Source organism: Psammomys obesus, unplaced genomic scaffold (assembly GCF_907164565.1).
Source record: "Psammomys obesus unplaced genomic scaffold, mPsaObe1.curated_primary_1811, whole genome shotgun sequence".
Lineage (NCBI taxonomy): Eukaryota > Metazoa > Chordata > Mammalia > Rodentia > Muridae > Psammomys > Psammomys obesus.
The window spans coordinates 25,944,698-25,969,336 of NW_026596069.1; the positions used below are offsets into that span (position 1 = coordinate 25,944,698).

The 24,639-nt window shown below is 40.4% G+C and overlaps 1 protein-coding gene and 1 non-coding gene across 6 annotated transcripts in view; one reads left to right on the forward strand and one right to left on the reverse strand.

Annotated features, from left to right (window-relative positions):
- The window catches only part of Gon4l (gon-4 like), a 65,672-nt gene that overhangs the window by 12,716 nt on the left and 28,317 nt on the right, over positions 1-24,639 (forward strand). For 3 of the 5 annotated variants that reach the window (XM_055625692.1, XM_055625689.1, XM_055625691.1), the window contains 9 exons: positions 9,448-9,641; positions 10,309-10,383; positions 10,540-10,590; positions 11,141-11,191; positions 11,840-11,938; positions 13,278-13,397; positions 13,694-13,864; positions 19,606-19,798; positions 23,911-24,012. In XM_055625692.1, the coding sequence (XP_055481667.1) occupies positions 9,448-9,641; positions 10,309-10,383; positions 10,540-10,590; positions 11,141-11,191; positions 11,840-11,938; positions 13,278-13,397; positions 13,694-13,864; positions 19,606-19,798; positions 23,911-24,012 (1,056 nt within the window). The remainder of the gene's footprint in view (positions 1-9,447; positions 9,642-10,308; positions 10,384-10,539; positions 10,591-11,140; positions 11,192-11,839; positions 11,939-13,277; positions 13,398-13,693; positions 13,865-19,605; positions 19,799-23,910; positions 24,013-24,639) is intronic. The other 2 variants (XM_055625693.1, XM_055625690.1) reach the window with 1 other exon arrangement.
- On the reverse strand, positions 5,588-5,694 carry LOC129690233 (U6 spliceosomal RNA). Its single transcript, XR_008722242.1, has one exon. It is a non-coding gene; the product is annotated as a U6 spliceosomal RNA (small nuclear RNA).

A 24,639-nucleotide genomic window follows, 5' to 3' on the forward strand; every position in this document is an offset into this window, starting at 1 on the left:
GAGTGCTGAAGATCTGATTGATTTGTAGGATCTTGCTCCTGTGGATTTTTCTGTCTGGTGTTTTCTTATGTGTAGATTTCAAATATGCATTTGTGTAAGACTGCCACAGAAGTTCAAAGCCTCTTCCAGCGTCCTCTGAGAGTGAATGTGATTTCAGTGTAGGTTGTTACTGGCACACCTTCAGGGGACAGTTTGATATGGACTGTAAACATACCTCTCCGTCTTACCCATCATTTTGGTGTGTGCCCGATCTTGTCTGAAACTGTTACCTGTGTAGTTCTAATGTGTGGTTCTTTTTCCTTCTGAATTATTTTTTATAAATGAAATTTTTCTATAAAAAGGGTGCCACACAACTTTAATGACAGCATTTAGTAGGTTGAGGCAGGAGAATTGCCATGATTTTCAGTTCAACTTGTACTGTGTATTGAGACCCTGGCAAAGGAAAGAAAGAAAAGTTGATGAGTAAGGCCTGGTGGGACCTATTTGTGGTGTCTATAACCCAAGCACTTGTAATGGTAAGACCAAGAAGAGGCCTAAGTGAATGAGTTAGTAAATTAATAAATAAATGAGGAGAATAGTCTTTTTTTCTTCTGAGACAGTCTTGGCTTGTGCCAGTCTGATCTTGAACTCATAGTGCTCTGAGTGCTGGGACATCCGGTTGAGATTTTACGTATAGAACATGGGCTCATATGTTTATATTTTATAATAGAAATCATCTTCCACTACTATCAATGTTGTTTTTCCAAGTTCTTTACCTTAACTCATGGAGAGCTATTTTAGATTGTTTTTGCTTTAACCCCTCACCCTGTTTTGTAAGATATAGTTTCTTGTAGTCAGAGCTGACTCAAAACGTATGTAAACCAGGTTGGCCATGAACTCGAACTCTTGGCAATACAACTTCTACCTTGTGAGAGCCTGTATCCCAGGTATGCAGAGCTGTTTTATTTTTGCTCCATGCTTAGTAACATACCACTTCACCTGCAACCACAAAGGTTTTATTTTATTTTATTTTTTTATTTTTGTCTGTAAGTCATATCATTTCAGGGCTGTGAGATAGCTCAGTTTGTTTGTTGAGGTCCTGCCTAGTGTGCACAAACCTGGGTTCAGTCTCTAGTACTGAACACAGCAGACATTGTGGGGCATGTGGTAATGCCAGCACTCAGGAGATAAACACAGGCGATAAGGACTCATCATTCTTCTGCTCCTTCTCCTTCTGTCTATTCCAAGTTCAAAGAAAACCTGGGATATATTGTCTTAAAAAAAAGTTTTATTTATTCAGTTATTTTTTTTTGTTCAAGGATCCAAATTCAAGTCTTTGTACATATAAGCATGCTCTTTCCTTCTGAGTCTGTATCCCCAGCCTGTAGTTTTACATGTTCGTACAGGTATAGATGGTTCATTCAGATTGATTTTTTCCCCCTTGAAATACGGACTCCCCCCCCCCCCATTATTAGATTAATAGTTATTAAAATATCAAGGTGGACATTTAGTCCTTCATTCAATCCAAATAATTTAAAAATATTTTGTAGATTGATTTATTTTACCTTATATGTGATAAGCCTGCTTGTTTATATGTGCACTGCATCATTCTGGTGCCTGAGGAAATCAGAACATTTTGGGCTCCTTGGAACTGGAGTTAATGCATGTTTGTGAACTATGATGTGGGTACTGGGACTTGAACCCCATCCTCTGCAAGAGCAGCAAGTGCTCTTAATTGCAGGGCATCTCTCCAGCTGCGCCATGTAATATCTGAGTATTTACTTTCCAGGAACAATTTTTCTTTTCCAAGTATTCTTAATGGAAATGGCATATCTTTTGATAATATAATCTGGGTATTCAGTTGTTCCTCACTTTCATTCTTACACCAACAATGTTGCCTTTTCTTTTCTTTTTAATTTTAATATTTTATGTGTGTTTGTGTGAGGGTGTAGGGCCTTCTGTAAGTGGAGTTATAGACAGTTGTGAGCTGCCATGTGAGTGCTGTTAATTGAACCTGAGTCCCCTAGAGAAGCAGTCAATACTCGTAACCACTGAGCCAAAATTGCCTTTTTCTTTTCTTTTCTTTTCTTTTCTTTTCTTTTCTTTTTTCTTTATATTCTCTTTTCTTTTCTTCTCTTCTTTCTTTCCTTTTAGATTTATTTATTTTATGTATGAATGTTCCATCTGTATGTACACCTGCATACCAGAAGAGGGTGTCAGACTACATTATAGATGGTTGTGAGCCACCATGTAGTTGCTGGGACTTGAACTCAGGACCTCTGGAAGAGCAGCCAGTGCTCTGAGCCATCTCTCGAGCCCCAACATCGCCTTTTTCAATAGTAAGTTTTCTCCAAATCTCTGCCTGACTTTCATTGAGAAATAGGAATAGTACCAGACTACCTCATGATACAGGCATTTAATGATTTTATCTGTCTGTCTGTGCTGAACAGTTTGTGTGTGTGTGTGTGTGTGTGTGCGCGCGCGCTGAACATTTAAGGGGTAGATTTTCAGAGTTGAAGTCTTAAGTTTGCCTAGCTTTTTTGACAAAATTGTGGTATTATTTCTACTGCAAATTATTTCTCTCATAGAATGCACCAGTGAGCCTTCTGATCTGGAATTTTCTTTGCAGCAAGGCTTTAATTCTACAAATTCAGTTTCTTTCTTTTTTTCTAAATGTGTTTATTCATGTATATTTATGTATGTAAGCCCAGTTTGTGAGACCCCCAAAGACCACCAAGAATCGACTCCACTGCAAAACACATGAGGATCTTTTTTATTACAAGCCTGTTCCTGGGTTGCAGCAACCTCCCTGGTTGAAGAGGAGGATTCTGCCCCCACACCCCCAGGGCTAGGGGAACAAGATTTTTAAAGGGTGAAACCCCAAGAGGAGGGTTACATGCCTTGGCATTACATGATTGGGTAAGGGAAATTGACTTTTGAAATGATTGGTTTACTTTAGGTGCCACGACCATAAATGGTTCTGGCCTGGCCATCTGGGCAGGTTTCCTAGTAACTGTATCTCTAGTGGGCAGGAAAAGAATGCAGTAAGGCTAATTCCTTCCCTCCAGGTGGCTGGACATGTCTTCACCTGGCTGGCCTTTGTGCAAGCTTGTGCTTCAAACCCCAAACCAATACCCGAAAAAACGATTTTCAATTCTTTGGACTCTCATCTTTGTGCATATCAGAAGGAAGAATCCTATCTCATTACATGTGGTTGTGAGCCCCCATGTGGTTGCTGGGAATTGAACTCAGGACCTTTGGAAGAGCAGCCAATGCTTCTAACCATTCGCTGAGCCATCTCTTCATCCCCAAATTTAGTTTCTTTAAAAATTTTATTTATTGTGTGAACACAGGTTTTTGGAGGTCAGAGGACAACTTTTGGGGAAGTTGGTTATCTCCGTTCATTGTGTGAGTCCTGGGTCAGGCTTGGTAGCAAGCACCATTACCTGTTGAAACATCTCATTGGCCCCAAATTCAGTTTCTTTAGTAGATGTACGGCTATTCAGTTATCTCTTTTTCCTCCCCCTTTCCTTCCTTTTTCTCTTTCATCTAAAAAATATTTTATTATAGTTTATCTTGTGTGTATGTATGAGGTTGTTTGTGCCACAGTGTGCATATGTAGGTCAGAGGACAACCTGCAGGACTCTGCCCTCTCCTTGTGGTGTGTGTGCGTGTAAGTCAGACAGCTTGTAGGTTGCAGGGATTGCACGCAGGTTATCAGACTTGGCAGAAAGTGCCTTTCCTTACTGGCCCACCCTGAGGGCCTCTACCCATATTAGGCATTGCAGGCTAGCAATTTTCTTCCCTCCATTCTCTGTTCTGTTTGTGTTTTGAGAAAGGTTGTCGTGGGACTCAGACTGGACTGGTACTCAAGTTGTAGCCAAGGATGACAGTTATGGCCCTCCTGCTTCTACCACATGAGTGTTGAGACAGATGTATGTCACCACTCCTACTTTACATGTTTCTGTGGATTCTAGGCAAGTGTTCCGTGAATGCTGGGCAGAGTCTCTACCATCTGACCTGTATAGTCCAGTCCTGCTCTTCCTGAGTGAACTTTGACATTTGATGTCTTTCAAGATACTTTTCCATTCCAGTCAAGCTTCTGAGTTTATTGACACAAAATTGTTCCAGAGCATTATGCTTTATTAAAGCATTGTGGCAGGAATTCTACCACCTGGCTGCATCTCCAGCTCTTTATGTTATCTTTTCAATGTCTGGGAGACCTGCAATGAAGTCTGTAAAGATAAAGTATAATTTGGGGCCTTTTCTAGTCACTTGCTCTAGTTCCCAAACAATGATACAGAGACCTATTAGATCAGCAAGCATTATAGCACTAGGTCTCAGCAGATATTTGTCTGTTTTAACCCTCTGTGCTAGTCTGGCTACTTGCCAGCCACATGCCTCACATTATTTGCCATATCACTCCTGCCTGGGCTGCTCCATCAGGTCAGTACTCGTTGCGAGCTCCTCATAGCTATGTCCTTTCTACTCCCTTTTTCTTCTCTGTCTCTACCTCATGGTCCCTACCTGAGACACCAAAACTGGGCCAGAAGTCTAGCCTTTCTGTCTCCTCTGCCCAGCCATTGGCTCTCAGTTTCTTTGTTAACTAACCAGAGAAAATTGGGGAGCAATGTTTACACAACATTGATGCAGCAATTCTTCATAGAAGTGACAGTGCCCACATCCAGACTGTGACCAGATCTCAGGGCACAGAAATCAGCATCTGATTACTCTGCACCAGACCACCCCCCAACAGAAGTCTAGTTTTTCATTCCTGATTCTGGTAATTTGTCTTCTTTTTCCTTTCAGTGTTAATATACCATTGCTGAGGTTTTTTTTTTTTTTTTTTTTTCTTCCCTTTCTTTTTTTCATGAAACAATAAATCACTGTGTAGTCTAGGCTGGTTTCAACTCACAGAGATCTGCCTGCCTCTGCCTCCCAAGTGCTGAGACTTTTTCTGTTTTTTCTTCCTTCTTCCTCCCTTTTCTTTCTTCCTTCCTCTCATTCTTTCCTCCTTCCTTCCTTCCTTCTTTTCTTTTTTTTTTTGAGACTTTCTCTATGTAACCCTGGCTGTCCTGGAACTCACTATGTAGACCTGGTTGCCCCTGAACTCACAGAGATCCACCTGTCTCTGCCTTCTGAGTGCTGGGATTACAGGTGTGTACCACGACTCTCCTGAGACTTTTTCACTTTCATTTATCAGCTTGTCTTCAAAAAAAAAATTTTTTTTTTGGTTGTTCATTTTATTCCCAACTCTCCATGGTTTTATTGCTCTGACCCCAAAATAGATGGATTTCCGCCCCCTTTTTTTGAAATATGGCCTCACATGTGTGGCCTAGAACTTGTCATGTAGCTGGAGCAAATTGGTGGTGATTGTGTGTGTTTGTGTGTGCATGCACCGTGATTTGTGCATCTGAGGTCAGAGTACAATTTTTGGGAGCTGGTTCTCTCCTACCATGTGGGTCCTAGGTACCCAACTCACGTCATTGTGTGTGTGACAGGAACCTTTATTGGCTGAGCCATCTTGCTGACCCATGAATATTTTTCCTTTCAGTGAGTCATGTTTTTTACTTTAGTTTGAAGCCCCCACCCTCTCTCTCTCTCTTTTTAAAATACGGAATGCTTCATGGATTTGTGTGTCAACCTTGCACAGGGTCCATGTTAATCTTCTTTGTGTTGCTCCAGTTTTAATATATATGCTGCTGAATCGAGCCCTGCTTTATTTTATTGTATTTATTTATTTTTAAGTGTTGGAAAATGAACCCAGGGCCCTAGGTCATGTTAGGCCAGCATAATTTGCAGCCTTTTGATTATGTCTTGGCCTTGTTTTCTTAGTCTTGCTTTGGTTTTATAGAGTTTCTTGAATCTGCAATTTGATGTCTGATTATCTTATGTCTCCTTCTCAAGAAGTAGGGATTACAGGTTTATGTTATGCTGTGGATTGAACCCAGGGCATGTGCCATTGTGCCTAAGTTTTATTTGGGTTTTGGGGATTGAACTCAGATCCTCATGCTTGTATGGTAAGCACTTTACCTCCTCAGCCTTCATATAAGGTTTATTTTAATATTTATTTGTTTTTACTTTAGGTATATGAATGTGCTTGGTGCCCTCAGAGGCCAAAAGAGTATGTCTGGTCCTCTGGAACTGGAGCTAAAAGCAGTTGTGAGTTACCATGTGGGTGCTGGGAGCTGAACCTGGTGTCTGTGAAAGTATAGCTAATACTCTTGACCACTGAGCCATCTCTCCAGCCCCAAAGAATATATACATATTTTTTAACATAGAAGATTGTGTTAATCTTTTTTTTTAAAGATTTATTTATTATGTATACAATGTTCTATCTGCATGTACACTTATATGCCAGAAGAGGGCACTAGATCTCATTATAGATGGTTGTGAGCCACCATGTGGTTGCTGGGAATTGAACTCACAACCTTTGTTTGGAGCCATCTCTCCAGCCTGATTGTGTTAATCTTAATCTTTGAAAACTCCTATTTTTCAAATAGTAGTAAACTAGAGATAGCAAAACAGAACTTGCCTTGTTTATGTGTTTGTGATAATCTCTCCTAATTTACTAGAATTTTACAGTAAAGTTTTTCTTTTTATCTGATTGTATGTGCTGCTTTTCTGTAGAGTAGGGATACTTTACTTTTCTCTCTTTTTAAGTTCAGAGTAGAAGTTTAAGTTAGTGTTCCTTGTTTCCTTTTTGTCGAACAAATGGTATAATTATACTTTCTCTCTCTCTCTTTCTTTTTCTTTTTTCCTTTTTCTCTCTCTTTCTCTCTCTTTCTCTTTCTTTCTTTCTTTCTTTCTTTCTTTCTTTCTTTCTTTCTTTCTTTCTTTCTTTCTTTCTCCCTTTCTTCTTTTTTTCTTTCTCTCTCTTTCCTTTCTTTCTTTTGAGAAATGTTTTCTCTGTATAGCCCTGGCTATTCTGGAAGACACTTTGTGGACCAGGCTGGCCTGGAACTCAGAGATATGCCTGCTTTTGCCTCCTGAGTGCTGAGATTAAAGACTTGTGCCACCACTGCCCAGCTGTAGTATTTCATTTGCTTTAAAGCTCTTGGATAAATTGTGTTTCGTTTAATTTCCATAAAATTCCCAGGTAGCCATATTTTACAAAAGAAAACATTGGAGATTATCACCATGGTAACCTGGTTAACCTGTAGAATTGGGACACAAACCTAGGATTTGTGATATATTATCTGATCTGTATTAGGGTAATAACTTCACTGTAGAGTCAAGAACTGCAATGTTTGGTTTAGTGTGTGACTGATACCAGCTGTGGTGTCTTTTACCTTTAATCTTACAGTTTGGAACTTTAGTCAGGAGGATCAGAAATTGAAGACCGGCCTGGGGTAAACATAAAGGGCCTTTTGCCAAAAACAAACAAAAAACATTGCTTCTCTATAGTCCTGTTTGTATATGTGGTTTTAAAAAAAGATTTGATTTTAGTTACATATGTACATATGTGTCTGTGTGGATATGTGCATGTGAGTATGGGTTCTGTTGGAGACCACAGGTGTCGCTTTAGTTATAGGCAGTTGTGAGCCACTTGACCTGGGAGCTGAGAATCAAACATTAGTTCTCTGGAAGAGCAGTGCATTCTCTTAACCAGTGAGCCAACTTTCCGGCCCTTTTATTTTTGTATTTGTTTTTGAGATAGACTCTCACCTATTTCTCAGTATGTAGTCTGGGCTAGACTTGAACTTGAAGTAGTTAACTTGTCTTAGCCTTTAAGGTGATGGGAGATTATAGATATAAGCTTCTAGGAGTGGGTCTCTCCTTTGATTTTTTTTTTTTTTTTTTTTTTTTTAGTTCAGGTTGGTCTAAACTCCTGATTCTCCTGCCTCTATTTATCAAATGCTGGGACTATTGGTGTGGACTATTCATTGTGGACTGTGTTATTTATTGTATTCCTTTCTTTTCTTTTCTTTTTGGTTAAAATTATACATATTAGAAGTAATATAGGTAAATGATATATGTCTAGATATTTGACAGCTACCAAAGCCAAACATTCTAATTCTAGACTCTGCAGTGAAATTGTTACTCCATACAGATCAAATAATATGTCAGAAACCCCAGGTTTGGGTCCTAATTTCACAGATTAATGATGTTGCCATGGTGATGGAGTCTCCAGTGTTTTCTTTTGAAAAATAAGTATATCTTCCCACTAGGGGCTTTCTTCAAATGGAATGAAATAGAATTTGTATTTGTATGCATGCATTTAACGTGTATTGTTTAGGCAGTGGTGCCATGGTGCCCGTATGGATGTTAGAGGACAACTTGGCGGAACTGGTTCTCCCCTTCTGCCTTGTGGGTTCCAGGGCTTGGCCTCAAGCAGTTCTTTCTGCTGGGCTATCATGCTGGCCTCTCTTAATTTTTATTTTACACAAATATTTTCCTAGGTTTCACTTAATATATTCACCTATGTGTATTTTTTATTATTTAAAAAAAAAAAAACTATATATGATGAACTTTTTGCCTGCATGTATGTTTCTGCCTCCAGAGGCCAGAAGAGGGCCTCTGGACCTCCTGGACCTGGAGTTACAGGTAGCTGTGAGCCACTGTGTGGGCACAGTGAATTGAACCTTCCTCTAAGAAAAGAAGTCAGTGTTCTTAACCAAGCTATCTTTCTAGTTCCTCCACTCCCCTTTAAGAAAGGGTTTCACTGTGTAACGCTGGCTAGACTGAAATCTGCTATGTAGACCAGGTTGGCCGTGAACTAACAGTCAGCTTTTTTCTGGGATTAACAGTGCATGGTCAGCATGCCCAGAAAAGCAAAGGTTTCTTTATGTAGCTCATGTTACTCTCCATGTACTCTACTGGCCTAGAACATGTAACCCTCCAGCCTACTGGTCCCAAGGTGTTGTAGATTTGCCACCAGACCTGGCAGGGACACTTTTCTCTGTTACCAAATATTTTGTCAGTATATGTTTCATGAGTGTTAGCTTCCCCCCCCCCTTTCTTTCTTCCTTCCTTTCTTCCTCCTTTTATCCCTCCCTTCCTTCTTTTTTTTTTCTTTTTGAGACAGGGTTTCTCTGTGTATCCCTGGCTATCCTGGAAATCTCTCTATAGACTAGGCTGGCCTCCTGAGTGCTAGGATTAAAGGTGTGTGCCGTTACTGCCTAGCTTGTGTTAGCTTTGTGTGTGTGTGTGTGTGTGTGTGTGTGTGTGTGTGTGTGTGTGTGTATTTTTGAGACAAGGTTTCTGGAACTCAGTCTGTAGACCAGGCTGGCGTCTGCCTCCCTAGTGCTGGGACTGAAGGTGCTACCAACACATCACTGAGTGCTATCTGTTATGACTGGTGCATTACCAGCTTCATAATAAACCAGGAATGCCACATCATGGTATTTGGTTTTTAAAGTCAGACAGTAGGAAGGTTGGTTTCCTTTCACTGTTGGTTTGGACCTAAGTTCCTACAGAAGTTTTTTTTAGGAGATTCTGATGATGTTCTTCTTGGTTTACTTGTAGAAGAGCAAGACAGTGAAGAAACTGATAAAAGGAAAAAAACTAAAAAGGGTACCAAGAGGAAACGAGATGGAAAGGGTCAAGGGCAAGGAACGATGACATATGACCCAAAACTGGATGACATGCTGGATCGTACCTTAGAGGATGGTGCCAAGCAGCACAATCTGACTGCTGTCAATGTCCGAAACATTCTGCATGTAAGTAGCAGTGGGCAGCCACATGTTCTGCATAGCAACTGCCCATAGAGAAAAAAATAGACCCAGACATCCCTTGACTCCTGCTGTATGAATTAGCAATTTAGTCTTTTATATGTGACAAACTGTCTTACTTCCCAAAACAGCTTTCTCTCTGCGCTCAGCACAAATGTGAAGTTTGAACAGGTGTTGAGAAGATGAACTCCCTGTACCTCCTTCCACTGATCTAACCAATAATGTTAACACTATGTTAGAAAAACCATCCATAGTAGTTGATAGTGCTTTGAATATATGTAAAGAATGCCTTTGGGAACCAGCTTTGCATGCACACCAATGGCCTGCGTTGGATCCCCAGCAAGATTAAGAGAGAGAGAGAAAAAAAAAAAGAATACCTTTGATACATAATTTTCTTTTACCTTTTAGCTGGATTTGCACATTCCTGGTTCTAGTAATAGGTAATAAGTGGGGCCATTTGTTGCTACATTGTTTTAACACTTGCATCTGTCTTCCTTATCTTTAGCTACCTTGCTTGACCGGAGTTTGGAGCTGTTTGAGAATCTAGCTACTGTTTATCCTTCACAAAAATCTAATTGCAGAGTTGCATAGAGATGAATATAGTCCAAATGACAAATCCCTTGGCCTAAAGTGGGACTTCATTTCTCTCCTCCAGGAAGTAATTACAAATGAACATGTTGTAGCCATGATGAAAGCAGCCATCAGTGAGACAGAAGACATGCCACTGTTTGTGAGTAGCTTCTTGTCACTCTTTCCATGTCATGGAAACTTTCCAAGTGTGTGAGGGCATGTAGGAGTTTGTAAACAACTTGACATATCACAGTCTTGAAAAAAAATCACATGATGATTTTTACTGGCTATTTTGTTCCTATATCTCCCTTCTTAGGAGCCCAAGATGACTCGCTCTAAACTGAAGGAGGTTGTGGAGAAAGGAGTGGTATGTGTTCTGAGTTTTTCTTTATCTTGGGAAATAGAATCTTGTTCTAGGTTATTCATAGAGAAGAAATATGTGAACAGTTTTGGTCTAGGTTTGCCTTTTGAAAAAATTATGTATGGGCTGAGGCTCTTAGCTCTGTATAGGAATGCTTGCCTAATATACCTGAGATTACAGGTGTGAGCTACACTGTCCAGTTTTTCATGAGGTGCCCTGGCATGAATCAAGGGCAGCCAGGTTACACCCAGGGTTAGTGCTCCTTTCTTTCTCCTCTGTGAAGCTTTGTTGTTTGGTTGAGTTAGGGTTACACTCTGACCCAGGCTGACCTGGAATTTACTTTGTAGCTCAGGCCTTTCTGAACTTTTGATATTCTTCCTCTTTCAGCTCTTATGAGTGCTGGGACTGTAAACCCCAGATCTTTGAGAATACTGTGTCAATGACAGTCAATACCTATAGCCTGCTGTAGCTACATGCTAAGTAGATGGCTCTCTCTGATGATCAGTAAAAGGAAAAGCAGCTTCATGTTATTACTTACGTATATTCTTTTTGATAGGTAATTCCAACTTGGAATATTTCACCAATTAAGAAAGCCAATGAAATCAAGGTAAATTTAGAAGAAGTCATTGATACTCTTTTCCCAAAATACTTTATCAGTTTTGAAACCTAACTGCTTCCTCTGTATTCACTACTTTGTAGACCTGTCTTTTTTTTTAAAAAATTATAGGTGTGGGTTTTTCCATTCTGTTACACCTGACCTTGCACTTCATGGAACCATACGAACCCTGCCTGTTTTGTTTGATCTGGCTGCACTTTAGACTCACAAAATTATTTTCCCCCTAATCTTTATTTTTCAAATGTGTGTGACTTGTGCTTCCTCTTCCTCTCTCCCTCCCTCTCTTCCTTCCTTCACCCTCCTTTCTTCCCATCTGTTCTGCTGCTGTTACTGGAACTCAGAGCATATGCATGGTGAGCATTGTACCTCTGAGCTTTCTCTTTTCCAGCCCCATTCCATTTCTTTCTCTTTCTTATTTCATTTTTACTTATTTCTTTGTGTGCTGAGCAGAGGGAATACCTGCATATCATTGGAGATTAGAGGACCAACAATTAGGGGAATTGGTTCTTTCTTGTGATACTGGTCCTGAATGCTGAACTCAAGTCACTGGGCTTGACTTGTATCTGCTGAGGCACCTTTCTGCACACCCCGCTCCCCCCATTTTTTTTTTCTTTTTTTTTTTGTTTGTTTCTATTAAAGCAGCCTCCACAGTTTGTGGATATTCACCTTGAAGAAGATGATTCCTCAGATGAAGAGTACCGGCCAGATGAAGAAGAGGAAGATGAGACAGCTGAAGAGGTTAGTGAGTGTTCATGTTAATGAAGAGTAGAATTGGGCTTCATGAGGAAGGGTTTATTTGGTGACTTAGTATTGCCACCCAAACCATAGAGATGATTGAGACATGGTTCTCTTTTCTAGTAACTGCTTTGCTGTGATGAGTTTCTCTTCTCTTCACACTCCCTACATATTTAAGCTTACATTATGAAATGTAACACAAAGGTATACTATAGGTTTGGAAAGATGGCTCAGAGATTAAGAGCACTGGCTGTTCTTCCAAAGGTTCTGAGTTTAATTCCCAGCAACCACATGGTGGCTCATAATCATCTATAATGAGATCTGGTGCCTTCTTCTGGTTTGTAGGCACATATGCAGGCAGAATACTGTATAAATAAGAAATAAAACTAAAAAAAAAAAAAAAAAAGCTGTACTATAATCTCAGCACTGGGGAAGTGGAGGTAGAAGGGTTGGGTTCAATTTTATCCTCAGCTATACAATATGTTCTAGATGCTGTCTTAGAAACCAACAGGCAAGTTGTACCCCTACCCTGAATTTTTGATATTTATTTACAGTTTTTCTTTATAGTTACATCACCTCCATACCTATTGCCTAATATGCACCAGTATATCACCTAATATTTTCTATTTATGAACTTTATTTTATCTATCTATCTATCTATCTATCTATCTATCTATCTATCTATCTATCTATCTGTTTATTTAATTTAGAGAAAGGGTCTCACTATGTAGCCCTGGCTGGTCTGGCATTCCCTGGGTAGATCAAGTTATTCTCAGAGTCATAGAGATCCTCCTGCCTCTACCTCTTGAGTGCTAGGGTTAAATGTATTTGCCACTATGGTTGTCTATTAAGACTTTTCAAAAAAGGTTTTCTTCTCTCTCTTTTTTGTAAATGCCTTACCCTTTAACATTTTATCATGAGATGAGGCTAGAGATATGAACTCTGCCATCTTTTCTTCTTTAGGCTATTATGTCATTAAAATTTTATTTTCTTTCTTTGACATATTTAATTGTATGTATTACATATATTCTATGACATAATTTTACATACTACATTTGTATATGTGTATATATACATGTGTGTTGGGTTGTTTGTGTGCCACAGTTTGCTTGTGGAGATTGGAGGACATACTGGTAAGGGTTGATTCTTGCCTTCCACCATGTGGATCTTGGGAGTTGAACTCAGGTGGTCAGGCTTGGCCATATACACCTAGTCATCTGCTGTGCCATCCTGCCAACCCAAATCTAAATGACTGGTATTTTGTGCTTTATTCTATTGTGACATTTCATGCTCTGGACGGAGGTTGGGGCACACACGTCAGAGTGCACTGGGTTTGTTTTAGAGCTTATTGGAAAGTGATGTTGAAAGCACTGCTTCGTCTCCACGTGGAGTGAAGAGATCCAGACTGCGGCCGTCTTCTGAAGTGGCTGAGACAGATGAGGAGAGTGGCATGTTGTCAGAGGTAAACCAGTGTCAGACAAGAAAGACTTTAGATAGAATATATAAGCAGTGGCTTCTTTTTATAAGTAGCTGATCTGTCAGTCCCTCGAGTGAATGAACAGCTAAGAGATGTCTTTAAAGCCAAGCAGTGTCCTGTCTGCCTCACTGGAAATAGGATGAGACCTAGTTAGATCTGTGTGTTTAAGTTGCCATTTATCTGTTTCCATCTAGAAAAGAGGAAAATGGCCACATTAACTGTAAGACCTGACTTTCTCTCTCCCATCCTTTCTTCCTAACACAGTGTCCTTTTTTATTCAGGTTGAGAAAGCTGCCACTCCTGCTCTTAGGCATATCAGTGCTGAAGTGGTGCCCATGGGGCCCCCACCTCCTCCAAAACCAAAGCAGACCAGAGACAGCGCTTTCATGGAGAAGTTAGACGCAGTGGATGAGGAACTGGCCTCTAGTCCTGTATGCATGGATTCTTTCCAGGTAAGTATCACAACTCTGAGTTGCTGAGTAAATAACTTCTTACTGTCAGAGAAGGGAATAGGGCTGAAAGAGATTAATTTTTTATGTAGGTGTCATGCTGTTGTCTTTGATATGTGCTGTTTATTTTTCAAGTAAAAATGATAGTGCTTTTATTTTTTATTATTATGGTTATTATTAATTATTACTTTTTTTTTTGAGACAATGTCTGTCTGTATAGCCCTGGCTGTGCTGGAACTTGCTCTGTAGATCAGGCTTGCCTCAAACTCAGAGATCACAGGCCTCTTCCTCCTGAGTGCTGGGATTAAAGGCACCCAGCCTGGCTATTTTTGTTTGTTTGCTTGCTTGTTTTTAGAGACAGGGTCTTAGTATGCAGTCATTAAAGGCTTGGAACGTGATATGTTGACAAGGCTAGCCTTAAACATAAGGTGGTCCACCTGCCTTAGCTTTCTAGAATGCTGGGATTAGTGGTACGCACTACCGTGCCTGACTGAGAATGGCAGTTTCTGAGAAAGGAATAAACTTTGGGACAGTATTTAAAATTGGGAAGATAAACTGCGAGTGGTGGTGCATGCCTTAAATCCCAGCACTAAAACCAAAACAACAACAAAAAGTGATGTATGGGCTGGAGAGATGGCTCAGAGATTGAGAGCACTGGCTGTTCTTCCAAAGGTCCTGAGTTCAATTCCCAGCAACCACATGATGGCTCACAACATCTATAATGAGATCTGGTGCTCTCTTCTGGTACATAGGCATACATGCAGGCAGAGTACTATATAAATAATAAGTAAATTAAAAAAAAAAATCTAGGGCTGCACAGATGGCTTGGTGATTAAGAACAGTGATGCCAGAGGGGTGGTGTGTGCCTTTAATCCTATAACTCAGGAGGCAGAAGCAGGCATATCTCTGAGTTTGAAGCAAGCCTGATCTACAGAGTGAGTTCCAGGACAGCCAGGGCTACACAGAGAAACCCTGTTTTAGAAAATGGGGTAAGGAGGTGGAGGGGGGAAAATACTGGTTGATTTTCAAAAGGACCCAGGTTTTATGTCCAGCAGCCACATGGTAGCTCACAGCTGCCTACAATTCCAGTTCAGGGGTTCCCATACCTTATTTTGTCCTTTGTGGGCAATGCATGCAAATGGTGTATGTCATGTAGACAAAAATACCTATACATATAAAAAAAATAAATTGAGGGCTAACAGCAGCATTCAGCAAGTAAAAGTACTGGTAATTGATGATCTGATTTTGTTTCCCAGAACCCTTATGCTGGAAGTACACTCCTATGAGTTCACTTACTACTACATGCTCCTCAGCATGTGTACACATGCAGTAAATAAATGCTTTAAAAATCCTTGTTGGGTGTGGTAGCACATGCCTTTAATGATTAAATGCACATGCCTTTAATCCTAGCACTGGAAAGGCTAACAATAGGTAGATATCTGTTAGTTTGAGGCCAGCCTAGCCTGCATAGTGAATTCCAGGCTAGCCAAGGCTATGTAAAACCCCGTCTCAAAAAACTAAAACAAAACAAGCCCCTCAAAACCTCAAGATTGTAGTAGCAATGCCTGTCATCTGCTTAGGGAGGTAGGGACTGGGAAACATGCTGAAGACCAGCTTGAGCTCATGAGACTATGACTCAAAAGTCAAGTGAAGGGCACAGAAGATAGTGAGTGCCACCCATATACAGACTGCCATCTTAGGGGAATGTACTAGGGAAAGCCAAAAAAAAAAAAAAAAAAAAAAACAAACCCCAAAACCAAATAAACAAATAGAAACCTAACAGAAAAGTCATGTTTTTTTTTTTTTTTTTTTTTTTTTTTTTTTTTTTTTTTTTTTTTTTTGTTTATTTGTTTGTTTGTTTTAGACAGGATAGAAGCAGGATCTCTCTTTGGGTTCAAGGCCAGCCTCATCTAGATAATCCTTGTCTGAAAAAAAAAATTAACAATTTAAGAAGATCATGTTTGATTCATTTCAAAGATACAGGGATAATTCATCATTTACAAATCAATAAATATATTGTTGTATTAAGCTCTAGAGGTTTATTTTATGACCTGGCTAGCCCTCCAAAAATCAAGGCAGAGACCTTTTAGTTTATTTAAACAAGCTTTAGGCACAATAACTGGGCAGGTATGATTTAAAGTAATAGTCTAAGCTAGTCTGGCTCTCACCCATCTGCATTACCTAAGTTACTTGCTGATAAGTCATGCTGTCTGGGCTGGATCTGCTCTATCAGGCCTCATCCTCTCTCCATCTTCTTCCTTCTCTCTCTTTCTTCCCTTCTCTTGGTCTCATGGACCCCACCTCAGACCTTCAGCGTGGAACTGAGCTCTGCCTGCCTCTATTCTGTCCAACTATTGACTGTCAGCAACTTTATTTAACCAATCAGAGAATACTAGGGAGCAAAGTTTATATAGTGTATTTTGTGGTAGGTGAGAATGTATTCGTCTGAATTGCAACCAGATCTTACAGGCCAGCATTTAGCATTTGAAGACACAGCAAAAGGCCAATCCTTAATTTTCCCCCTTTTTGTCTAAATAAAAAGACTCTTTCTCTTAAATAATAAACTACATGAAACAGTTATGAAATATGAAACAATTATGAAAACTATCATGGGGCGGTAGAGATGGCTCAGAAGGTAAGAGCACCGGCTGCTCTTTCAAAGGTGCTAAGTGCAATTCCCAGCAACCACATGGTGGCTCACAACCATCTATAATAAGATCAGGTGCCCTCTTCTGGCGTGTAGGTGTACATACAGGCAAAACACTGTATACATAATAAATAAGTAAACCTTAAAAAAAAAAAAACAACCCTATCATGTAATAATTATATTCATAATGTCCAGTCCATTTGTATTGTCAACTTAGGAGGAAGTACTCTGCTATCCGTCCTATCTTGATGAATTCAGAGTAGTGTAAACATTATTTGCTCTCACAGCTTGTATTTAACAACCTAAAAATTCAACTTAGACCTAAAAATATCTTTTTAAAACATTTTATTAAAAATCCTAAACAACTTAAGTTTAATTGTGAAACTATAACTGTCTAGTTTTCAGCCCTGTCAGAGACTTGGGAATGAATAAGTATTACCTGAGTTTGTAGGAAATGCAGAGCAAGCAGCTTCTAAAATGACAGACAGGTGGCTGCCTGGACAGTCACCTTATTTTTTTCTCTACAATATTGGAACATCATCTTCAGCCTTCTGGCCTAGTATATCTGACAGACCTTTTTGTGAAGGAGAAATTATGAAAAACTGCCTACCTTGTCTTGGCAAAGTTTGGCCGTTTACTTTCCCCATGCATCCAGTTCGTCCATTTTGGACAGCATGCTGTCAGCAGTTGTAGCAAGGGCAGTTTTTGTGCAGTGGCTGGCTTGCCATTTTTGAAGCAAACTTCATAAGAAGGTTCTTCCATGCCGGATATCTTCTTTGAGGTAGGCTAGGGTGCTGCCAGGAGTTGACATGTGTCCATGTGTCATTGTCAAAAGAATCCTTAAAATAATAATTTTGTTTTTTTCTGAGATGGGGCTTTTAATTAAAAATAAACTCCCACTGGGCATGGTCATGCATGCCTTTAGTCCCAGCATTCAGGAGGCAGAGGCAGTTGGATCACTGAGTTCGAGGACATGCTGGTCTGTCTATACAGTGAGTTCCAGGATAGCCAAGGCTACACAGAGAAACCCTGTCTTGAAAAACAGAAACAAAACAAAAGATAAATTAAATAAAAGAGAGACAGAGACTTTAAAGATTCCATCTGAAAACTCTTAGACTTAATAAGCATTCAGCAAAGTGTCAGGCCCCATCCATCCATTCATCTGTCTCTACCTCCCTTCCTCCCTATTTATTATTTTGAGGCAGCGTCATTCTTTGGCCATAAACTCATCAAGACTATGTCACCATACTTACCTTCTTTTCCTTACTTTCTTTTTTAAGATTTATGTTTATTTATCTGTCTCTGGGTATGCTACATGTGTGCTGGTGTCTTGAGAGGCCATTGGTTCCTGGAGCTAGAGTTGCAGGTAGTTATGAGCCACTTAAGGCTGTGGATCAAGCCTGGGCATTTCAACTGCAAAGCCATCTCTCTGTCTCTCCCTTTCTTTTTGTACTGAAATTCAGGTGCTCATGCATGCACAGCTAGCTCTCCAGACTAGCATACAAAATTAACATACAAAGAGCAAAAGCCTTTGTTTATACCAATGCCCAACATGATGAGCAAGAAATCAGAAAGAATTGTAATTAATAAAAGAATAAATAAAAACACAGTTACAAAAAAAAAAAAAAAAAAAGAAATCAGAAAGAATCCTTTTCATAATTACCTGGATGGTGTGGGCTTGGATGAACCTTACCGATGGACCGAGTTCTACCCGACAGCTCCCGAATAATGACACAGCTATAATATTTATTATATTTATAATATTTATTATAGCTTAGGCCTTAGCTTGCTCCCTTCCAGTCAGCTTTCCTAACTTCAATTAACCTGACTGTTCTAGTCCATGTCTGCCATGTGACCCATTATTTCCCGCTCGGTCCCTGCACCTGTATCCTCCACCTCCATGTCTCTTCTCAAAACCCCCATGCCTAATTCTTCCCACAGTTCCTATCTCTGCCCAGAAGTCCTGCCTTTCCTCTCCAGCCTCAGCTGTTGGCCCCAGTGAGCTCTTTATTAAACCAGTCAGAAGATTAGGAAGGTGTATGTTTAAAAAATATTTAGGCAGGTGATGAGCCATAATAATAACAATATCAAAATCTGGACAGTCCTTAGCTCTCTGAGATCAGCATTTGAATATACAAAGGCAACCTTTACACAGTACATGGAAATATTATCCCAACAAAACTTAACCAAGAAAGTGAAAGACCTGTGTAGAAATATGTGCTATAGGGCTGGAGAGATGGCTCAGAGGTTAAGAGCACTTGCTCTCCTTCCAGAGGTCATGAGTTCAATTCTCAGCAATCACATGGTGGTTCATGTAAATAATGGGATCTGATGCTCTTCTGATGTTCATGAAAACTAAGCACTTTATACATAAAATAAGTAAATAAATCTTATAAACAAACAAAGAAACAAATAAATGATATAATTTGGGCCTTGCAAATGATTAGATTGTACAGAGGTTAGAAGCGGCCAGGCCTAAGCCTAGCGATATTTATATAGAAATACTCAGCTCTCATGTCTTCACCGCCCCCAGTCTGAGAAAATAAAAACATTTACAAAAAATAAATCTTAAAAACAAAACAAAACATAGTATACTTAGCTGGAGGAGGGCAGATGCCATGGTCAGGAGTTTGGTAAGCTTACCTATTACACTTCAGCCTTGCTGATCTCTGCTGTTTCCTCAAACCCATGAAACCCGACTGTTGTAGTTTATTGTAGTGAAGGAGTGCTTTTACAATCTCCCCTGCAGAGAAATTTAAATATTGAGTAAAAAAGAAAAAAGATTTTCAGACAACCCTAACCTCCAAGAAATAAGGAGACAGAGTAGAGAGTAAACCCACACTGTTTCTCCTCCTTTGTGTGTTTGTTTTCATTTGTGGAGACAGGGTCGCACTAGTCCTGGCTGGTCTTGAACTCACAGCCTCTCAAGTGTTGGGATTAAAGGCTTGCTTCCCGTTTCCAGCTGGGAAGACAGTAAATCTACACTGTTTTGTGTAGAAATGTAGTGGTTTAAGTAGGATGTGTGGCAGAGGGTGCAGTTGGAGAATTTAGAAGCAGCATTTTTACATCCTGGATCCTTTTTTTCCACTTTGCCTAGCCTATGGAGGATAGTCTTATTGCATTCCGAACACGCTCTAAGATGCCCCTGAAGGATGTTCCTCTGGGCCAACTAGAGGCTGAGCTTCAGGCTCCAGATATCACACCAGATATGTATGACCCAAATACAGCTGATGATGAGGACTGGAAGGTGTGGCTGGGGGGCCTCATAAATGATGACGTGGAGAACGAGGGTGAGTGATTTTGTTTGCAGTTATCTACTTTGCTCTACTCTTCTCTCTTTCTTTCTCTGTGTGTGGGGGTGGTTATTGCTGTAAATTGGAAGCCCAGACTTGTTTCAGCTCTTTGGGAAGTTGAGACAAGATGCTTGAGGCTAGCCTGGGGAACATAGTGACACTTGTCTCAAACAAAAGGAAGCTATTGTGGAGGCTGAGTGGTAGAACAGCTCAGTGGCAGAACATGTACTTAACACTGAGGAGCCAGCTGGGTTCCGTTCGTAGTTTCCAAAATCAAAGGAATAATGAAAAAAAAAAAAAAAAAAAAAGGAGAGAGTAATCATGCCAGAAAAGGAAAGCTTATTTTACCTTTGTTTGCACAACAGAATCAATATAGAGGATTGCTGTGATTTCAATAATTCAACAAGTTAGGAAGGGTTGTGCCACCAAGCTGATGACCTGAGTGTAAACCCAGGATCCACACAGAGGAAGGAGAGAAGTAAATCTCATAAATTGTCCTCTGACTGTCCATCTGTCTCTCTGTTTCACACACAAACAAACTAATTAAAAATTTCATTTAACACAAAGGGGTGATTCTTTCTATGTGAGCAAGTAAACCATTCTGTAGTGGTGGTAACCAGTTGGGTTTCCTTGAATCCATTTGACTCTTTAGCTGTCTTCTTAGAAATAAGTTTTGACAGCTCAGTTCCCATGTCTGCCCCTGCTTTAGGTGCCAGTCACAAGCTTTCTCCTGGTGGATGCCAGAAGAACATGGATCCATAACTAGAGTAATGGATGGTTGTGAGGCTCTTTGTGGGAACTGGAAATCAAATCTGGTTCCTTTGAAAGAGTAACAAGTGCTCTTAACCACTGAACCTGGAATCTTTGAATTATATTGCTGGTGTAGTACGCATGCTATTAATTTCAAGGTTTGGGAGGCAGAGGCAATTGGAATTCATTGGAGTTCAAGGCCCACCTGGTTTACTTAGTGAGTTCTGGGCTAGCCAAGGCTACACAGTGGGACTTTAAAAACAAAATTATAGAACTTATTATGTAGATCAGGGTGGTTTTGAACTCAGAGAAACTCTCAAAAAACAAAACAAAACAAAAACCAACTAAGCAAACAAAAAAGATCACAGATGAACTTGCAGGAGCTGGCTTTCTCCTACCTTCCATGCCCTAAGGATTAAACAGGCTGTCTAGCTTGGCAGCAAGTACACTTACCTGCTGAGCTATGGAGCTTTATTATGGTGCTGCTTCGTCCCCTCCACCTCCTCTTCCTATTCTTCTTGTTATCTTATTGTTTATGTGTGTGTCTGTGTCCTGGAGTCAGACCCCTGGGAGCTGGATGCTCAGGTGGTTGTGAGCTACCTGATGTGGAGGTGAACTCCAGTCTTCTGCAAGAGCAACAAACACTCTTAAGAACTAAGCCATCTTTCTAGCCCCAAGTGTAGCCCTGCCTGGCCTGGAACTTGCTCTGTGGACCAGGCTGGCCTCAAACTCCCAGAGATCTGCCTCCGAAGTGTTGGGTTAAAAGTGGGCACCACAAAAGCAGTATTTTTTTTTTTTAAATTGTTGTCATCATTATTTTGAAACAGGGTCTCATATAGCCCAGGCTTAACACCACCATATCTGGTTTCAAGCTGTGTTGAGAATTGAGCTCTGGATTCATGCATGTCAGACAAACACTGTCAGCTGAGCTCCATTGTCACATACTTTTTTTTTTTTTTTTGGTTTTTTGAGACAGAATTTCTCTGTAATAGAGCCCTGATTGTCCTGGATTTGCTTTGTAGTCCAGGTTGGCCTTGGAACCCTCAGAGATCTGTCTGCCTCTGCTTCCTGAGTTCTGGGACTAAAGATGTGTGCCACCACACCCGGCATTAATTTCTCTTTAGATAGTTTCTGTGTTTTCAACTTAAGCAGATTGTTATCTCAAATAATGTTTTCCTCAGGTCTGGTGCTCACCCTCAATACCAGCATTTTGGAGGCAGAGACATATGAGTCTTTTAAAAAAATAATTTATTTAATTTTATTTTATGTGGATTAGTTTGAAGGTGTCAGATCCCTTGGAATTGGCATTATAGACAGCTGTAAGCTGCCATGTGGGTGCTGGAAATTGAACTTGAGTCCTTTGGAAGAGCAGACATTGCTCTTAACCACTATCTGAAGAGCTATCTCTTCAGCCCCAGGCATGTGGATCTTTGTGAGTTCCAGGACAGCCTGGTCTACAGAGTGACTTTCAGGACAGCCAGGGCTACACAGAGAAACCTTGTCTGGAAAAAACAAAATCAAAAAAAAAAAAAAAAAAAAAAAGAATTTTTTTTCCACAGAAGAATTTTATTATACATATTGCCATGTATGTTCAGCTTTCTCCTTTTACTTAATCATAAAATTTAGACATTTTTCCATTGCATATAATCTATATAATCCTTTTTTTTTCTTTCTTTGCTCTTTTTGAGACAAGGTTTCACTGTGTAGCCATGGTAGCTTAGAACCCCTTATGCAAACAGGCTGGCCTTTGTCTCTGCCTCCCAAGTGCTGGGAATAAATGCATGGCCTACCATTTCTGACTATCTCTTTTTTTAATGGATACAACATAGTAAGCAATACATTGTCTTTTTTTCCCCCACACATGGTGGGAGGAGAGTGCTATCTTCTGAGGTTGTCTGCTCATGTTCATAGCTGTGTGCCCTGCTATATCCCAGCCCACACTTACATGTGCATACACACAAAGTGAACTGGGGGGAAAATATTACCTAAAAAGCAGGGAAGGGTGTGGTCCTGACACGGGTATGTAATCTTAGGCTGAGTAGGAGATTCGGATGAGCCTAGCCAGGCTACACAGGCACTTTTAGGTTAGCTTAGGTTACTTAATATGACCCCATCTCAGAGAAAAGAAAGGAGAACACAGGTCAATGAGATGGCTCAGTATGTAAAGTTGATTGCTGCCAAGCCCAGTGACCAGTTCCATGTCCAGGACTCACATGATGATAGAAGAGAATCATCTGCTACAAGTTGTTCCCTGAGCCCCATGTGCAAGCTGTCTTACATACTGTTTTATTGCTGTGAAGAGAGAGACATTGTGAATCATTTAATTGGGATCTTGTTCACAGTTGTAGAGGGTGAGTCCATGATCATCAAGGTACAGTATGATAGTAGTCAGGCAGGCATGGCACTGGAGCAGTAGCTGAGAGTATATATCTTATCTGGATGTTGGAGGCAGAGAGTGAAAGAGAGTGGGCCTGGGGTGAGGTTTTGAAACCTTAAAGCCACCCCAGTGATACACTTCCTCCAGTGAGCCCACAGCTCCTAATCTTTCTCCAAAACAGTTGCACCAACCGGGAACCAAACATTCAAATATATGAACCTATGGGACCTATCTGTTCTCATTCAAACCACCACACATACCAAGGCTTGTACACACATGTAGACACAAATAAGTGCAATAAAATCAAAAGGATTATATATGCTTCATTGAAAGATTCTTTAATTTTTTTTCTACAGGTAAGTATTCAGAATTGGAATCTGTGCATGGTGGTACAGTGGTGCATCCCCATAATCTTGGAATTTAGGAAGCAGAAGCAGGCCAGCCTCATCTTCATAGTGAGTCCCAGGTCAGCTAGGGCTACACAGTGAGACCTTGTCTCAAAAAACCAAAGGGAGAGAGAGAAACACATACACACACACACACACACACACACACACACACACACACACGGAGAGATAGAGAGTAAGTATACTGTCTGAGAAAAAAAAGTCAAGAGTTGGAAATAAGTGTCTAAATGTCGCGTACGGCCTTTGCCGATAAGGACGACGCAACAACCGAGGATTTCTTCAGTGGCAAGTTTATTGTGCAGCTCTTTCCAGCAGATGGTGAAGGACCTAGACCCCGGGCAGTGCTCTGCTTAAATAGCCAGCAAGGCGACCTGTCCGTCTGTAATTGGTGCTCTGCTCAAGTCTTCATAAGCATATGGCTGGCAATTGGAGTGCAGCCTGAACCCACATTAGCATAAAGCTGCGCATGCGTAAACTGCAGGGCGGCGTTGGCAAGAAGAACCAGGAAACAGGAAGCCGGCGCCATCTTGCAATGGCGGGAGCGGCTCCCGACATCTAAACCCTTTCTTTCCTAGATGAAGCAGATGATGATGATGATCCAGAATATAACTTCCTGGAAGATCTTGATGAACCAGACACAGAGGATTTCCGTACTGACCGGGCAGTGAGAATCACTAGTAAGTTTTTCTGTTTATTATTGCCTTTTCAATATGTCTGTGTTTATTTTGTAGATGTTTTGGAAGTTTATGGCTAATTCAAATTAAGACAATTAAGTTGCCTGGTATGGTGGTTCATGCCTTTAATCCCAGTACTCAGGCAGAGGCAAGTGGATTGCTATAAGTTTGAGGCCAGCCTGGTCTATAAAGCGAGTACTAGGATAGCCAGGGTTATACACAGAGAAACCTGTTTCGAAAAACCAAAAAAGAAGAGAAAGAAAAAGAAAAAAAAAGTTAAGTTTTGTTTATTTCTGTAATTGTTTACATTTAGGTGTATGCAGAAACTTGTTCTTTGCTTGTACACCTTATAGTTTCACGTTTGGCATTTTCTGTTTGGCAAGGGTTATATTATACTTTGAATGACAAAAGGAATATGCACATGGCCCCTTCCTTGCAGGCAGTGAGCTTAAAATAAGGCGATAGAAAGTGATGGGTCCTCAGTGTATTGCTTAGGATTTGCCACTCTGTTGAAAAAGGTTGTCTTTCTCAAGAAGGCAGAGGAAAGGACTCAAGATGAGACGTTTCAGCCACTGAAGCAGGGCCAAGAGATTTGTCATGGATGGGGACAATACAGAGACGTCCCATTGT